This window comes from Pholis gunnellus (assembly GCF_910591455.1).
Source record: "Pholis gunnellus genome assembly, chromosome: 10".
NCBI lineage: Eukaryota > Metazoa > Chordata > Actinopteri > Perciformes > Pholidae > Pholis > Pholis gunnellus.
The window spans coordinates 10,024,310-10,043,537 of record NC_136537.1 but is presented as its reverse complement, the minus strand read 5'-3'; the positions used below and the strand labels follow the sequence as shown (position 1 = coordinate 10,043,537).

Here is a 19,228-nt window from a genome sequence, read left to right as displayed (position 1 = left end):
TGACGTTTTTTTTACTTTTTTCACATACAATACTATAACTCTTTTATGACTTTTTTTCAACATGCTATAATATGACCTTTTATGACTTTTTTCGACATACTTTAGTAACTTTTTAAGACCTTTTTCGACTTGCTGTAACATTTTATGACTTTTTTTACTATGTACGTCATGACTTTTTAGGACTTTTTTCAACATGCTATATATACTATGACTTTTTTCGACATATTTTACTATGATTTTTCATGACATATTATACTATAACCTATATATACTTTATCGACATACTATGACCCTTTATGCCTTTTTTCAACATGCTATACTATGACTTCTTTATAACATTTTACGAACCTACTATACTATAGCTTTTACCCATCCTACTATACTTTGACTTTTTTATGACTTATTTCGTCGTACAATACTATGACTTTTTTTCAACAGAGACACAGCATTGTAGGTCTGTGTTGTTTAAGGACAGGGACGTTTCAGTAATCATCTGTAGGATGTTCTGTTAGCTGCTATACTTCCAACAAACAAGAAAAGTTCTATCTAAACGATGTACCATCTGCTACTAAATGTAGAAACACGATGGGAGCAACACTGGTTTTATTTGCGGTGCACATTTCATACATTGCCATTGCTTTTACATAAAAAATAGAACATTTACAAATCATGATTAGACCTACATTAATGACACAATGCGTCTATTTAGACATTAACAAGGAGATTTTATCAGTAACAACTGAGTGAATGGTTCACTTGTTTATCTAAAAAGTGACCAATATCGAAATGTTAACATACAGAAAAGCAAGGCTTTTACAGTCTGTCAAATGCATGATTGAGTTAAATGTTTTGTCAGTAACCTACATTTACACTCCACAGCATGAATAGTTAATAAGTTCGGTACAGTGATGAGATGAATTTCTATGACATGAAGAGGGTCTACTTAACACACGGTACTCTAAAAGGTTCCTGGAATAAAACCTTGTACGAATTATTCGAATTAGGGCCCTTCGCTTTCAACAGAGCTGGTTGAAATTGTAGCTGATGTCCACAAGTGTCAGTTGTGCACTACATGCATAGACCAAGGAATAGAGATTGTCCATAAAAGATATAAAAAGCCCACCATCATTAGTCCCCTATTTTGCTTCCCGTCTTCACATTAGCTAAGTACAGAGCTTATATAATTATACTGGAACACAGTGTTTTCACTTGACTCATTGCAGGCTGTCCAGATTAGCCGATGACAGTGCCAGTAAGCCAGTATCTTGAGGGAGAAAAGGTCTTTTCTTCTTCCGTTTTCCTTGCCATCACTCTCTCTCTCTCTCTCGCTCTCTATCCCTCTCTCTTTTCTACATCTCCTTTTCGCTCTCTTACAGATATTTTATGCATGGATTACCTCAAAGCCATGTAGGCTATACCACGCATTGGCACCCATCTCCACATTGGGACACAGAGAACAAAAAATCAGCACTTGCATCCACTCAGAGGAGATATGCTGTCATTTAGCACAGTTTCAGAGCAGACACATGGAAGACAGTTTATAGATTCAGACAAGGCTGTGAGCATTAAGGCACCTTCGCCTTATTCAAACAGATGTCTTTTTTTACGGTAAACAGACCCAGTTTACAATACAGAGACTCTTAAGGTCGTGTCACGTCGTCACATTTTGAATAGGATTCTTAGTGGAGGATTTTTGGCGTGAGAATCACAACACTAATGCCACAACATTCAAACTACCTCAATAGCTCTCTCTAGTCTCCAAGGTGCATTCCCACACTCTTCTGGGGAAGTGTAATTTTCCTTGAGTAGTCTGTTCCATGGTCTCAATTATCTACTTGGTGGCAGACGGAGGACATTTAAACTTGCGATGCAGTGTGTGCTTTTGTCTCAGCTAATTGTGGACCGTGGGGACGTGTGCCGGCTCGACTGCCGGTGCACAGATTTGCATCTACTGTACCTGACGGAGGCTGCCTCTGACCTTCAGAATAGATTTGTTTTCTTTTTGTTTTTGTAGCCGTACAGTTTTGTTGAGTGGGCTGGCTTCTTTTTTTTTTGAAATGACAAAAGCGTTGTTCAGTCAGAACAAATGAGCCTGTCCCCCTCTTCCTTATCCCCGCTCTCTCCCTTTGTTGTTATTTGCATTAGGAATCAGTCTGCTCATTCCTCCCGAGGCCATCCCCAGAGGAAAGATCTATGAGATTTATCTCACCGTTCAGAGGAAGGAAGATTTAAGGTGGGTCTCTTTAACACTGCCTAACTGGCAGTCTTCCCTGGATGCCACTAGACTGTTTGTTTTGATGCTCTACCGTTCCATTAGGAAAGGCTTAGGAGTCTGTGCCAGTGCTGAGAGATGTAAATAAATAACGTAGGCTTTTACCAGGTTGTGCACTATTTAAGTTAAATGAATTGAAACGCTGTTGATCTTGCTCGCTACATTCAGTCTCAGAAGGCACAGTCATGTGATAGTGTTATGTTATTACTCAGTCATCACAACTACGCCCAGCTTGCAGGCGAGTCCAGCAGGCTTTCATCATTCTCTGTTAACAGCTGCTAGATAATTTGCAGAGGTGACCAGAAAACTCTCACCAATAACTTGATGAGTAAAGGCACTTCATCTCGATTCACCCCCCCCCCCCCTCCCTCTCTCTCTCTCTCTTCTTCTCTCCCTGGTGTAGGTTACCCCTGGCCGGCTGCCAGACCCTGCTCAGCCCCGTTGTGAGTTGTGGCCCTCCAGGGGTAGTCCTGAGCCGGCCAGTTATCCTCAGCATGGACCACTGCTCTGACGCATGCCTCGATAACTGGGCCGTCCGCCTCAAGAAGCAGAACTATGAGGGCACTTGGGAGGTGAGACAGCACTATAACTTCAGCACAAATCCTCCATAGAAAGATAAAGTTGCCACCCAGTGAATTTGTAAAGTCTCACTGAACTCACGGAGAGCTTTCCCTGAAACAGTGCAAACCCGCTCAGCGGTGCCTCGTAACTGGCACTGGAAAGCTCTCGATGCTGTATAGCGGAGGTAGTTCTGGCCCAGCACTCATCCGCGCTATAGTGTTTAAATTATATTGTCCATCAGGTATTTTCTCATTGGAGCCTGGAAGCGCTGGCTCTCTCCAGCTCAAGAGTTGCTAGGCAACATGTTTCTCAAAACAGAAATTCTCTAAGCAAATGACTGATCCTCAAAGTACTCTCCTGAGTGCTCCTTGACCATTTTTGACCGCTGCTTCCAATTACAGAGTTCCCTTCCCACTTTCCTATCCATGAAATATGAAAGTAACCAGAACCGCCAGACTCCAATAGGATAGAGTTGGGAAGAACGTTTGGTGTCCACACGCACAAACACACACACACACACACACCCCTGCAAACAAATGCGGTTTGAGGCAGTATACACATCTTCACAATCCAGAGAGATTGGAAAGGGTGCTGGTGGGCTTTGGAGTGTTAGTAGGTCTTCTTTCATGTTCGATATTGTGCATAAATTATTCAGCCTCCCCGTGTGTGTCGGCGGTGGGGTGTCTGTGGGATGGATTGGCCTGTCTGAGGCAGAGGTTAGACCAGCACTTTTAATCATCGGCCAGACCAAATATAGCCCAACTGACTGCGTGTCCACCAAAGAAAAAAAGTGCCAGGTGGACGAGAGAATTAGAGTGGAAGCAACCGCAGCGAGAGTGTGAAGAGAAGGAAACTAAAAGAAAGGAGGCGAAGAGGAAAAGAGATGGTGAAACTGGACGCGCAGAAGCAGAAGGAGAAATGAATTGCTTGCAGAGTGAGCGCTCAGTGGCGTAATCTCCACCTCGAAGAAATATTAAGATGATGAAAAAGTGAGACTCCATTGTGGTTGCATAGCAAATGAATTGTGTCAATACTAATTCTATTGATGTAGATGGTGTCTGGTTGAATCGATCCTAGAGGGGCTTGCTGGGCTTTTGGCAGGCAAAATGCTCTCTTCAGCTTGATTGGGTAATGAGAGGAGTCAGTCAACTGGCATGATGGGATTTTAGAGAAAATGTTGTCACCTTGGGTCCAATTTGTCCCCATCAAATTAGCCCGGAGAGCAGTTGAATTATCCCATAAAACTATGCCGTACTGTGATGGGATGCGATATTTTCGCTAGTCTGTCATCTTTATTAGAGATGCAGTTGTGATACGGCCCTTCAGCTCTACAAAGCTAGAAAAAGATGTTGCTTCTCCGACGTGTTTAATCTGTGTTATTTTTTTCTACTTGGCAAATAAAAGTACCAATTAATTGTTGTACTGCCATTTAGTGTTTGTTTTTTTAACACATTTCACTATCAGGCAACAGTGTTGTTTTCACTAATCTCAAAGGCTGAAGGAAATTCCAGAAATCCCAACAATCCGAAATTTACTGCACCTCCACAGTTTTGTTTCTTTCTCGGGCACTATCTATTCTTGCCAGTAATCTATTTGAGTCTCCTTTCATGTCAATTGAGTACCTCGTTCATGCATTATTAAGTGAATTGATGCTGTCCTATAGGATGTGTGTCTTTATGCCAGTATGGAGTAAGCATAATGCCATGATAAGGGAATTTGAAGCAAGTCCAAAGTATTCTTATTTTCCCACGATCCAAACTGTTACTCAGACTCTTATGTAACATTACATTTGGCTTAAATGTTACTTTGTCACACTGCAGGAGGGACAGAGTTTGGGGCCTTGCTACTGTGCCAAACTACTTTGCTAACAACCGATTTACAAACACACACCCACACATACAGACATCAGGTACCCAGGCAAGCACATTACCCTTCCCGCCTACATAAATTGAGTGCTTGACCTTCCATCCAATTTGTGTTTTTGTTTTTTTCCCCGCCTCGCCTCCTCCAGGACGTCCTGCTGATGGGGGAGGAGCTGGTGTCGGAGCCCTATTACTGCCAGCTCGAGGCCGAGACGTGCCGGCTTTTCACGGAGCAGCTGGGCACCCTCGCCCTGGTGGGAGAGTCCCTGCACATGGGCGCTGCCAAGCGCCTGAGGCTGGTGCTCTTCTCCGACGCGTACTGCTCCACGCTGGAGTACAACATCAGGGTCTACTGCATGGATGACACACAAGACGTTTTCAAGGTAATTTGCGACAAATGCAGCGCCTGTCGTTCTGTTTGGCTGGCAGTTTCTCAGCCTGAGATCGCATTGGGGCACCTGAGTGATAGGTAGACTATTATGTGTAATAGCATTGTCCGTCACATTGGAAGGTTAGTAGAAAGCGGCGCAGGCATGTAGGAGTTAGGCGTTGCCATGGTAAATTGAACAATATCGCAGGCCTGACTACACCATGTGCAGTTCAAGGGTGTGTGATTTGCAGTGCTTATGTTCCCCCACTATTGAAACAATGCATTTGTCCAAGTTAATCATGGTATACAGCACAATCTTTTAGTGTGTTCTTGTGTGCATGCCTATAGAGATGTTAAAGGAGCTGTATTCAACATTCGGAGCATTAATAAAGCAGCAAACAGCAATTTGCCACGTAAAGATATTGTGGAGTAATGTCTACCTGAGCAGAGTAGGAAGTCACTCGTCCTCTGTGTGTGTTGTTATCCGAGCTTCTCTTTGCTTTGTTGTTCTTGCATTAGAGCGTGCTCCACTGGCTAGCTCACAGCCGCCGCTCTGCACCGCTCTCATACGGCGGTTACAGCCGATCACGCCACGCCGACCGACAACACTGTTCACTCTGTCAGCAATTTTGGCGTAGTTAGCCCTGTTAGCACCGTTTGCTACGTTGAGAGCCAATCCACATGCTCCAAATCTCCGATCTCGCACCTTTAAATTCCTTTCATGCCGCCAGTGGCTCCGCTTGGCTGCTGTGGGCCGAGAAGTTTCCCTTCACTTTGTTCAACAGCATATTTCGCTTCTCATTTTTTGCTCTCCACATGGACAGAGTATAATCAAGCGCTAATGCCTTCCTCCCTCCCCCGAGGACTGCCTCTGAGTAGCCTGTTAAGATTTCATTTGCATGCTTAATTAGTAAATTAAAAGGAGAGCCTGCCCCAATCTTTTCCCAGCAACCCCTGTGCTCTCGTTCTTTCCCTCCACACCTCTCTCCAAGCTGTTCCTCTTCGTCTGACACCAGCCACAAGAGCCACTTCCCACTCGAGTCCACTTTTGCCAGCTGTAATGGCTGACCTCCTTGTGCAGAGGTTCGCTACCAGCACCATCTATGGTTGTCTGTGGGACATTAGCAATGGGAGGCAGTGGGGGCTCTGAGCTGAAGCTGAGATGAAAACAGTGCACAGGCTCTAGCTGTGGCGTGAGAATTACCAAAACCTCTCTTGCTTACATCTGTCTTTTTGTGGTTCAATTCTGCCCCTGCTGCTATCTTTCTGTTCCTGACAGCTATTGCATGATAGCCAGCCCGCTCAGAGATATTGCTGGCTGACATTCTGTGTTGTTATGTAGAAAAACAATTCAGGAGGTAAAGCCTGTACAGCTGATGCAGGTGGTGCTTTTTTTTTGCAGATAAATATCAGCCCTTTTTGTTCACTTGCTGTCAAACCAGTTGTAATGATAGAGTTGTCTCTATATATTCAGATCATCGGGTGACCCTGTGGTGTTTTGCTGCAGTGTGACTGTTGAAATGACCTTGCACGTCCTGTGTTGGATGCAGGAGGGCTGCTGGTGCACAGAAACTCTTTCTCTCTCTCTCTCTCTCTCTCTCTCTCTCTCTCTCCGTGTCTCAACCCCTGGATAGCTCTTGTTCTGCTATTCTCCCCATCTCTTAGCCAGGAAAAGGACATCTGAGCTTGTTGACTCCAGCACTTGTGCTGCCATACTCTGCGGCTCCCTCGACGCCCTTGAGTGCATTAGCTCCCCGTCTCTCACACAACCTGGACCTGTGGTAAGCCACGGCGTCTCCAGGGTTTTGTAGTTTTTAGTGAGTGATTTAGAATGTGGCCCACACTCTTTAGTAATCTCGACTTCACACTGCTCTTGGTGCTATTACGGAGGGAGCAGTTCATTTAGCAAGAACATTAACCACTTTGAGTGGAGATTAAACTTCCCTGGAGAGGTTCAGCCTAATCACTAATCACTATCTTTAAAATGCACCATTTATGATTAGACTTTCACTATGGCTAACATTAGAGTTAATTGTAGTGTGCAACAGTGAGGGTGTAGCAGTAGGTGGTACGGTGGAGTGGCACACAAGAGGTTTTCTTTGTATATTCTAGTTGATGTACAGTACACCTTCAGCGCATGTGCATTGTATGACAGCATTTGCAGCCTGCTAAGGACCCGCTTCTCGTTTTTCAGAAAATAAGTCGACTTTCCATGTATTAAACAGGCTGTACTTTTCATGGGAGATGAAAAAAACAGAATATTTCTCTGCCTTTTCTGTTGGCTGTTCAGTGGCAGGGAGAACTGTAGAATACTGTGGAAGATACTGAGGTTTTCTCTCCAGTCCCGTGGCTAGGCTGTCAGTCTTCTCTGACAAGCCTCCATCAGTGAGAATGACATGTACGCACACCCACAAACATGTGCACACACGCTGCACTTATGCATGCTGTACCATGCAATCTCTTATCTCCCAATTACAGCAGATTAGAACCAATGTTATCGTCTTTGATCCTAAGTGTGCGGGGGCTCTGGGGAAACAGTGACATTTCCGTCTGATGCTTGCCGTATGTTAGCAGGGCTCTGCCGGGACCAATTAAGTTAATATTTAATGTGTGTCCCACTCTTGATGGGCCCAGCCAAGGCTGGCGCAGCAGCACAGGAGACATGATCTGCGTTTGGTAGCACCCTCACTGTGCACTCGGTTGTTCCTAGCTAGACCCGTGGGAGAGCTTCACTGATGTTCTGCCATCACACAACTGATTGAAACACCTGCAGTGAACCAAGCCTCCGATTCAGCAGAGACAGGCCTAACAGCATCATCTAGTCAAACTGGGAGGGTGCCAAGCAAGGTGTCTTTTAGGATTGCAATATGGTGCAGCTAGTTATTTAAATACTTTTTAAATGTATTATTATTTATTTATTTTTATCTATCTGCAATATTCAGAATCTGTCAGCTTTTGGTGTGAAGGATAAAATGCTCAGTATGTTTACCACTTAGCATAATCCACACTTGAATAGTGGACAATAACAGTATATCCCGGTGTTTATTGATAACCAAATCCTTCCTTTACACCCACCAGTCTGTGTTGTGAAAGGCCGGTGTTGCTCTACTGTTAAAAAAACTCTCCAAAAAAAAACACATTATTTCTAAACCACCCACTTTCTGTCAGATTTATTTTTTTTACAGGAGGTTGAAGTCTTTTTTCCTGTATTGAGTGCGAGATCTTTTGAGGTGACCACAATAAATACTAATCCAGTAGATTCTGCAATGAAAATGCTTTTTTTCTGTTGCCCTGTAAGTGGCATATCTATGGATGGCCGTGTTGATCCACCATTTTGTGATCGCCATGAATTTCTTTACAGACATTCACTTTACAACATTTAGCTTTAAGCACTGCTGTGCCTAAGTGTAGCCTCACAGAGCTGCTAGCATGGTTGTGGACTCTTTAAGCACCATTCTAGTGAGTTTAAGTGACGTGTAGCAGCCATAAAATGTCGTTAGTTAGCTCCCTTTGTACTACCAGTATTGTATTTCAGACTCCAGAATTTACGCTTTCATTGATGTTCATGTAATGAGGCCAATACATTATGTTGTCTGACCCTCGATTGTAAAAATGTGTGTTCTAGTGTTAAATGTGTGTTTAATTGATGTCCAACTGGTTAACCAGTGGCTCCTGGAGTCTTTTATACAGCGTTTGACCTCAAGCTATTATTCTCATTTGCGTATAAAAGGGCTCATAAACAGTTTATGTGCTGCCTCCACTATGATGTTTTCTTTCTCAACTCCTGAGCAGCATTTGGGCAGAAACATTGTTGCTCTTCTGTACCAGAGGAGAGAGAACCAGCATGCACAGAGTGTAATACAGTTGTTCTGATCTCTCCATCAGAAAAGTTACTGGCAATGAAAAACAAAACAAGAGCACAGCTCAGTAATTGCTGGCATTACGTTAAACAAGACAGTCAGCTTTATCACTGAGCCCAGCAGAGAAATTGTTTCCATATTATATTTCTGTGTTCCTGTGTGCTGTTTTCCTCCCGTCCTGCTCTGTGATTTATCAAGCAGAATGTGCATCTTTTCCCTAGCAAACGCAGCACCCATTTATAACTGAGCAGACAAGTCCCTTCTATTTGTAGTTATTAATCAGAGTTGACTGTAGCGGGCACGGCCACTGGAGCTCAGACTGATAGACTCTCAGTCAGAGAGGAAAAGCCTGTCACATCCTGCTGACAAATACACAGATTTATGGAGCCCACATAGCCAGGCTACTCTCTATAAACAAATGCATTTGCCTGAAAAGAGCCGCTCTGAAAATGGATCGTCGCTGAATGCACATTTTTAAACACACAGGGATGTAACATTGCTAAGAGTTAAGGGGTGAGGCCGAGTTTATGCGGATATTAAAGGCGGTGTATCTCTCGACGTTTCAGACGACATGTAGCTTGACTAATTAACTGATCAAACGCAAGTTATAATCCCCATCAGAGCTAGTTAAGTTAATCGGTTTATTACACACCGATCCAGAACAATAGAAGACCACATGTAGTAGCTTGACCTTGCTGTGAGGAAAGTAGCAGCTTTGAACCTTTTTATATATTTATACATAGGCTTCTGCTGTTACTTTGATTTCCTGCATCCGTTGGCCGGCTTGTTTGTGTTGCGAGAGAGAGAGAGAGAGAGTTTGGTGCAGCCACTAACCTCTTTCTGTCAGCACCAGCCCGAAGAGATTAGCTGTACGAGTGTCTCTTGTTTCCCAGTGGAGCCCAGCCCCAGTCCATCACAGTCCCAGCTCTGGTCCAAGCCGAGAGGATGAGTGAGGATGGGTGAGGAGCGGTTTGGGAGATGAGTGAGGGTGGGAAGGGGGTTGAAGTCTTAGAAAAACTGTGGCCATGATTGCAGTAATCCTGTTATCTCTCCTACTAAAGCTGGCCACTCTAGTGACCTGGAGACACAAATGTTAAGCTGCCTCTGTCTCTCTTCTCTCCAGCTCCTACTCTTTTCACTCCTTCCTGCTCTATCTCACTCTCTTTAGCCAGCCTCATTGAATGTCAGGGGGTGGTCTTGGCTCTGCCCGACTCTAAATTCACAGTCTTCACACACACCACAGGCTATCTCGAATTCCGTCAGAACAAAAGGGTTTTTTTTCTCATGCGGTACTTGAACTTCTCGCCCATCTCATGCATCTTAATGTTTCCACAGTTGTACAGGGTCAGGGTGTCCAAAGAGAGACTACTATTCTTATCCTCACTGAGTGGAAACCACAATTTAGCTCAGAGTTGATGATTAATATGTGATTTGATAAACTAATTCAAAGCGTTGCATTGTTTTCCCCCAGAAAGAGTAAATAATACGGTCAAATTTAGCTTCTCATCTATTAGCTCGCTCACACTGTCATTTGTTAACAGGATAATGGGGCGTAAAGAGGGCCATTATTCTCTCAGTCCAGAACATACGCTGAAACCCTGCACAAAAACACACTCTAATACACACACTCACAGGCACTCAGGCACACATAAACAATATACAAGCGAGACAGTGTCATTGGAAAGAGAGGAGGACATGCCCACACTTTAAAGGAGGAAGTGTATCATCCCATGTTGTGTGTTTTTTTTCCCCCTCAGTAAGCTCAGTGTCCCCGTCAGGTTGCAGGAGCGCTGTGCCCTAGACCCGGTTTGATTGTAATCCTGCCGCGTCAGCCTTGAACTTGACAAACTGCTAGACGGGCGAGTTAGTATTCATTCTACTAGCTATGTGTTGATAATAAGATAATTGGCATTCTGCTCGCCTTCTCTTGCTAGCAGGCCTAAAGATCTGCTGCTATAGGTCAAAGACCCGATCAAAGTCCACCAGCCCTAATTTGCAATGCTAATCGCCCCCCAACAAATAATTGTCCTTAAGAACTGTGTTAAATGAACCTCTCTGGAAGCCCTCATAATGTGGCTTTTGTCTGCCGAAGAGATATAATGGAACAGGGCTTTTAACTCTATGGAGGATGCAGTGCCCCCTGTTATTAACTCATTAGACCTCAACGCTTTGATTCAGAGCCATTGTCTGACCTTCCCACTCTGAGTAAGTGGGTAACATCACAAGGCTCCGGCGTGGCAGCACAGTGAGGGGACTCTTCTGGTGAGCTGCATACAGTCAGATCACTGTCCATCTTTAATGTGCTGTGCTGTGGCATCTGGGTAAATGGAATAGACCTATGTAAATGCAGGAATCGAGATGGATAATCACAGGGGGAATAATATTCGTGTTAACAAGAAGATAAGCACTAAACAAACATGGAAATTAGCGATGCGCTGAGCAAACATGGGAATGAAACTCGCGGGCCGAACCAAAATGTGCTTATTCAGTGATGGAGAGAGCACATCAAATAACAAAAAAGCAGATAGCGATTCCAGATGGATAATTAACCGCTTCCTTTCCATCACAATTGGAATCAGAAGCCCGTTCCTGGGAAAGAGGGCAGAAAATTGAATCTGCATTGTGCAGAATTAGCTGCCGTTCTCCACCTTAATTAGACGTCTTCGCTGAAATCAAACCATGGGCAACCATGCTGGCATGCAACGCTCAACATATGGCCACTATCTATGCACGCATCTCCCTCTTGGAGACTTTGTCTTTGAGATGTGTCTCCTAGACTCCGGGGCGCATTCTGGCCGCCTGTTTTCCTTCTGCTGCCATCTTGTTTCCCTCCTCAGACAGATTTAAAGAACATATCTTGTTTCTCAGGTCTTTTCACACTTCTGATTTCAGAGGTCTGTTTTCCTCTGCGGTAATATGCTCTTCTCACCGGAGGTAGCACATGTGAACGCCATCCAACGTATTCGAGTCTTAAAGACTTGCTCAGCACAAAGCATGCAGCTCAAAATGAATTGATAGATCAGAGGAAAATGCAGCGGATATTATCATCCCATTCCAGATGGTCATTTGGATGGCAACAAATGGTCCACTGAGCAAGTCCCACAGAGATTAAAATATTAAGCACGCATTTACAAATCTCTCCTGGCACAAAAACAAAAATGAAATTAAGGCGATTCACCATGCGAGAACAATGAGCAGTTGACTAATGGCTCGTTCCCTGCCTTCATCACAGCCCAGGTAGCTAGTAGGCCGGGATGGCTGCGGTATTTGCATGCTAATGCAGTTGCTGGAAGCCGGGCGCACACACACTGAGGCGGGGGATCAACCTTGTGGTGACATTAAAGCTCTGTGGAGACGAGCAGCACCAGCCCGCTGTGGCCGCATGCAGGGACACTATCTTCCAGTCCAAAGATGTACTGTCCCCCTTCCTCATGCTTGTGCTGTGTGTGTGTGTGTTCCTACCATGGTCCATGTCTATTTTTGTGTGTGTGTGTGTGTGTGTGTGGGGACAAATTCTTGTTTATTCTTGAGTGATGCACCATAAAAATGTTTTAAAAAAGATGTAAAAAGTTATGGATTGTTTTGCACATTTTCACCTAACTCTGTGACTGTGGAGGTAAATGTGTGTCCCCTGACTCTTCTTTCATCAGGAGGTGATGCAGATGGAGCGGCAGCTCGGGGGTCGGCTGATTGACGAGCCTCACGTCCTGCTTTTCAAAGACAGCTACCACAACCTGCGCCTGTCCATCCATGACATGCCCCAGGCGCACTGGAGAAGCAAGCTGCTGGCTGGCTACCAGGTGTGTGTTGGGGGGGGGGGGGGGCTCTGGGGGGCTGCAGGGAGTCCCTCCAGATCACAGCGGGAGCACGGAGATGTAATAGAAGTACCTGGCTGAATCTGTCAAATGTATATCGGTATCAGCTGTTATAGTGCTTTCTTATGCGTTTGTTTGTGTACTCAATTTGAAATCCATGTCGTCTCGAGTTATTTTAAATTAGCCACCCAGAGAAATTAAAGAAGAATGGAGTTTTTGCTGGCAAAAGCAATGTTACTGCGTCGTTGAAAGTTCTTCAGAAACAGCTTGTTAATGAGGCTCTCTCTGGAAAGTTGTTTTATTTTCATTTGGTTCAGAGTTTTAATTAAATGTTTTGCTTTGGCTTCAGTTGATCACTTTAAAGATTCACACAAAGGAGTGTTTTTCAGTCCGTTACTGCAGGACTCCTCTGTCCAATAACCTTTCCATTCTTGGCAATGTGTGCAACTTAAGTCATTTGCTGGAGTCGGGGGAACCTCTTGGGTGTGTGTGCGTAGAGTGTGCCTGTTCTCGTCCGCTTGTGCTCCTGTGCGCGTGGTGTAGTCGTGTGCATAATAGAGCTGGGCTGTGTGCACTAACCCAGAGCTGCAAGCTGATTGATTATCCTAGCTGTCGCTCCCTTTAAAAAGGGAGCTCAGATGAAATATAGAGCAGTACTGTATGTAAATATCTAAACTTGGAACCTCTCCACCTCCACTGCTGCACTCCCCACACCTGCGTGGCCCACTGCACTGCAGCCCGGCGACGACATGAGGGCTGTTCAAAGAACTAGAAAATGCTCTGTAACTATATAAGCACTGAGCACCAGGTCCCCATAGAGAACACACGGGCTGTGCCAAGCAAGCAGCAGCAGCAACAATGCACCCAGAACAGAGGCTTATTCCTCTGGACTGTGCCTGTTCATTTGGAAGTGTTATTCCCCTCTCAGCAGTGCGGTCAAAAAAGGCCTTTAGTCTCCCCGGGGCCCCCGTAGCGACTTTTGTCCGTTTCAGCCAACTCCCCCGGTCATCCGTCTGCCTGGGTAACAGTGCCCCCGTTTGGTTAGCAGTGGGATCTGCAGCTCCACTTCACTCTCAGACTGAGTTCTTGACAGCTGTTGAACCCAGGGTGAAGTGAGGAGTTAGTGCGCCCTGTTTAGTGTTTTTTTTGTCCCGGGGTTACCGCCTTGCTTCTCTTGGGATATGCAAATGAGGCATGAATATGGAGCAAGAAAGATGTAGAAATTGTCAGCCTTGAATAAATTCTGGCAAACACTCCCAGGTAGACAGAAGCTGATGCTGCTCAGCGTTACCACTCAGCGCCATTATGCATGCGTGTACATCTCTATGTCACATGATGTGTTTTAGATTCAGAGTAGAGCGGTGATGTTTCAGCTTGGACACCATCAGCATCATTTGTAAGCTCTGCCGAGAAATGCACACAGTACATACCTGCAAAGAGAGGCTGAATCAACTGAAAACGAATGGATAGAAAATAATTGTTGCGCCAGAAGTAAAGATAGGGTGTGTTAAATCAGATATTAACTCCCTCTCTCAATAAAAGCCTATTATCTCCCTTTAACCTGACAGACTGTTGTCAGTCTGCTGCCTCAGATATATTTAGCCACTTCCACCTAACGATGACGGCTAATGTCAGTGTAATTAATGATGATCTCAGTGTATTCTAGGCGGGCGGTCCTGTTATGGCGTGTTTCAGACATGCAGTTCTAACTGCGCCGCTGCGCTGCCGTTTGTCTGTGCTGCGTGTTCGTTCTGCAGGAGATCCCGTTCTACCACATCTGGAACGGTTCCCAGCGGTACCTGCACTGCACGTTCACTCTGGAGCGGCTCAGCCTCAGCACCTGCGAGCTCACCTGCCAGCTGTGCGTGTGGCAGGTGGAGGGAGAGGGACAGAGCTTTAGCCTCGACTTTAACATTGCCAAGGTAACGTTCAGCATAAGCATAAGCTTAGAAACCAGCACATTGATCGCACAACCACGATTTCTTTCAGCAATTTCTTTAGTCATGCAGGACTTGTTCTCATGCCGTGCTTTGTGGCCGTCATTCCTACCAGGACACCCGAGCCGTGGACTCCGAGTTTCTGCTGATGGACAGTAACGCTACAGCTCTGGCAGGACCCAGCGCCTTTCAGATCCCGTACCTCATCAGGCAGAAGATCTGCAGCAGCCTGGATGCCCCCTGTCCCAACGGAGCCGACTGGAGAATGCTAGCACAAAGACTTAAACTAGAGAGGTAAATACCCAGCCGTACCAACCATAATGTCTCATCTGATCACTGATCAATAGAGCGCGCTGGAAAAGGCAGCTTACACAAAAGGCACTCAAGAAATGCAGCAGAGCTTATCCAAACCCCTTGAGAATAGAGGCTGCACAGCAGTGCATGTATACGTACGACACTCAACACACCGCTTGTTTAAAATAATTAACATGTAATTACACTGATTGCGATACTAAAGAAGCAGTCACATGTTACTATGGAACTCCACTGATTGTACAATCAGTGTAAAGCGCATCACAGCAGTCGAATGTTTTCCCCAAAGTTCAGGTAAACAAAGTTCTGCCTTAGCAGGCTAATCCTCATTTGACACAGCTAACGTTATAGGATTAATGTGGACTTGATGGATACAGCTATCATTTCTGTGAGAAAACACGACCCTCTTCTTCTTTTCCCCCCTCAGGAACGGGTAAGCAGCTTAAAGTCTGCAGCTAAACTTGTACCTGCTACATTCTGCTTAACAGTTATAATTGGAAAGGTAGCGAGCTAGCTGCCCATCAGCAGCACAAACGACGGAATAGGTTTGGATCTGTGCCGACCTCAATTCGTTCTCACCGTTACTGTAATTTATCACAGGAGTACCTGTAACAGAAAAGAGCCAGGCATTGATCTCTTATCCTCCACCAATTTAATTTCTACCTCGTCCACTTAATTTGTCCAATCAGCTTTATTTACCCCAATTAATCACAAATTGAATTGATGCACTACGGGTTTAATTAGCAATGTTTTGCTCAACATAATCAATTCTCATTTAGGCCTCAGGAAGGAACAACTGCTCCGTTGTTTGATCTGTCCTTAACAACATGTTTTCCTGAAAAGGCAGCAGCCCCTTGGCATTCTGTCATGCAGTATTTCTGTGTTTGTTTCTGTGTGTATAAAGCGTTCAGACCGAGCGGAACGGGACCAATCAATAAAACTTAAAATGCCAAGAACCTTTTATTTGATCTTTCTCTCCTAAGACTGAGCAAACGGCTGTGTCTGAGCCATACAAGATAAGCTCGTGTTTCACACAGCGAGGTGACTAAGCGGGGCTGACACGTCGGACGCTAAGCTCTGTCTTTTTTTTCTTTATCTGAATAATGACACAGAGGTTCGTTCCCAGACAATTTTTTGACCAACTCTTTGTTGTGTCCTCCCGACGCAGAGGGAAGGCTGCCTGCACTATAAAATCCAATTGACTCAAAATAGCCGAGTGGCACTGTGTTCTCGGCGCTTGTGCACTGCCAAAGCAGCCACATGTTTAGAACCATCGCAGAATACTTCACCAGTCAAACAGAAGACACGAGGAAGTAATGGACTCTGTCTGACCTTTCTCAAGGTAAAAAGGGTGTTTTTGGGGGGCTTCTCGTCTCACAACACAATCCCCCTTTGTGCCATTGGTTTACGCTGTTCTCTCTCTCTTTTTTTTTTTTTTAATGTCATGTGTGCTCTACATAACAGTTAAGGCCCCAGACATTTGGAGAACAGAAAAAGGCCATTAAATCAAACAAGCATCTTCAGGTACCGCAGGGATCAGGTCCCACTCAACATCAAATATACAGCTGGCTGGGGCCACTGCTTTGTTGTCATTGATTGGGTTTGATCGTAAAGGTTCTGCTCCTAAAATGGAAAAGGTCACTTCCGACTTAACTGTGAAAAGTCTATATAGGATTTACTATATGGGATTTAGGGCCAATTTCAACATCAAATAAAGAGGAATGAGGATTATGCTGCTAAGCTTCGAATGAAAATTGCCAGAGATTCTGTATTAGATGGCAGCTAGATTGTGTTCTTGTACCTTTTATCATTTTTTTTTTACTTAGTGCTCCAACATATCGGGATGTAGCAATATAACGGACAATAAAACTTTCCATTGACAGAGTTACAAGAAGCAGTGGCGCTATAAAATACCGCCTGAAAATGTTTGTTATTGTAGAAACAACAAATCAGAGACTGTTCGCTTTGATATGTGCACATCGCTTGATTTTAACAAAAGACGTCTCACTGTTCCCTCACCGTTATTTTTGTGTTCTTCTCTCTGCAGACACATGAGTTTCTTTGCATCCAAAGCGAGCCCAACCTCTGTGATCCTGGACCTGTGGGAGGCACAACATTTCCACACCGGCAACATCAACCAGCTGGCCACGGTCATGGCCGACATTGGCAAACAAGAAGCCATGATTTTCCTGGTCTCTGATGGCGAGTGCTAACCCAGAAAAAGGGGGAGAGACTGGTGCAGAGGAAAAGTACAGAACACAACAGTACACACAGAAACAACACACTTACAGCAGCAGGAATCGAAGAGCAGAGCTGTCCCCATGTCCCTCTTCTTCACTTAAGAAGATGTGAGGGTTTATGTAGGATTGAATCCCTATATCCCACCGAACAGAGTACAACTCTTTCAAAGACAGACCAAAAGAGAGTTTGGGTGTGTGGGGAAATGTATTCATGAACTTGGTAAAGAAACATACCCTTCATTTTCCATCAAAGTTTGAAGTTAAATCAGTCCACATCCCGGTTTTACTTTAAAGATAACATTCAATTAACTTCATGCCTTCTACATAATTAGGCCGTTTATGGCTAATAAGGAGCAATATGCAAACCTAATGATATTACTGATGGCCAATATTGAAAATTCAATGAATAATTTTTTGAACTTGGATTAAATATTAAGAATATATGGATGTGACAAAAGGTGCCAGTCATTTCAGGTTAGCGAGAACAGGCGACATATGCAATTGGCCGGTTCGTTATATGACATTATCTCAGACACTGAACACGTTCTCATCAACGCACCCTCCCAAAACCCAGTAAGACTAAATAGGTCCATGTGTTATTTGTGTCATTATCCGTTCTCTTAAAACACACATAGACAGCTTGTAGCACATCCTGGACTTGCAGGTTTTAAATAGATTGTATGTCAGAGGCCCAAAAACCTGTCTCATCCCGTTTGTGTTCTTTAGTCCAGCCGGTATCACTACTGTGAATGTAACATCTTGACATCTTGATTCAGCGAGACGCTTCACGGCTTCCCCGCTTCTAAATCAATATATGTGGGGTTTGGGTTCTTTGAACTTTTTTGAGGGAGGAGTGAGTAATATCTTGACTAAAGTCATCTTTCAAAAGCCATTTCTATTCAAAGCCCTAATCGTTCATTGTGATGTTTTTCCTGTTTCAAACTCCACCTCTAATGAATTCCTGCTGCATATATGTGAACGCTGAATGTCGGCAAAATTGATTTATGAAATGACATCCCCCCCCTCCCCCCCTGATTGCATTAATTCTGTAGCAGAGATGGTGTTAAACAAATAGTGTGGCCAAAAGGGGTTTTATCCTATATGAATAATGCAGAACACTTTCCCCCAACAGGAAATCTTCACCAGATTCCTCACAATGAAAGGGTAGTAGTGAGGCTTTGTTTTTATCATTCATAAAGCAATGTTGGTGGGAATTCTATATTTGCTGTGTGGCAAACGGTATTTCCACATCAAAAAAAAAAAGCAGCCGTCTCTCAGAGAAAGTCGAGAGTCGCTTATGCATAATGTCACGCCTCTGCTCACAAAAGATGCTTTGAAAGGTTTTTCTTTTCTTTGTCATTTCTAGCCAGGATGGCAAAAAATTATCCAGCAGATTTATGCAACGAATCATAAACTGCTACTAAGCATTTGATTATTATATTTTGCTAATTTGCATTAAAGGGAAAATTCGCCACCTTTTTTATATGTGGATGTCCAATAAGTGCTGATGGTAAATGTAGTCCTCTGAAGAATATAAATTCCCCAGCTGTGCTATATTGACCGGCTGTGCCTACATGAAACAGGATGACTGGCACGCGTGCGACGAGTTCGCTAAGTCTGATAAATATGCTCACAAAATGTCAATGAAGGAAATACTCTTACAACCATACACCTTCTGAATTCTCACCGAATCCATAAGTCCATTAGTTTTTCCCACTGTTTCAACAATCAATAACTCTGGTTTGGTAAAAATAAATCTATAACTCACAGAGTAAGATGTCAAATTTCACCCCGCTGCCCCCGCTGGTGGCCCTCACTCCTTCTTCGGAGACCATTAAATTAGCAAATACGATGACAACCATGACCAGCGGGGCCATTGTTGTCGTCTCCAGTTTATCGTCGGGATCCCAAAGAAGGTTTCCAGCACACCTCTGTCTGAGTGAGGAGGAAAACGGTCATGCACAGTGACGCGCACGCGTCTTACTCTCCCTGCGGTTGT

The 19,228-nt window shown here is 44.4% G+C and overlaps 1 protein-coding gene across 1 annotated transcript in view; it reads left to right on the top strand.

The window, feature by feature from the left end:
- Window positions 1-17,202, top strand: part of unc5a (unc-5 netrin receptor A) — a gene marked incomplete at both ends in the record, with an annotated part of 114,882 nt that extends 97,680 nt beyond the window's left edge. The window contains 7 exons of the mRNA XM_079168111.1: window positions 2,146-2,233; window positions 2,676-2,844; window positions 4,845-5,078; window positions 12,576-12,725; window positions 14,498-14,662; window positions 14,793-14,971; window positions 17,037-17,202. Coding sequence (XP_079024237.1) covers window positions 2,146-2,233; window positions 2,676-2,844; window positions 4,845-5,078; window positions 12,576-12,725; window positions 14,498-14,662; window positions 14,793-14,971; window positions 17,037-17,202 — 1,151 coding nt within the window. The remainder of the gene's footprint in view (window positions 1-2,145; window positions 2,234-2,675; window positions 2,845-4,844; window positions 5,079-12,575; window positions 12,726-14,497; window positions 14,663-14,792; window positions 14,972-17,036) is intronic.
- Window positions 17,203-19,228: the final 2,026 nt, after the last annotated feature.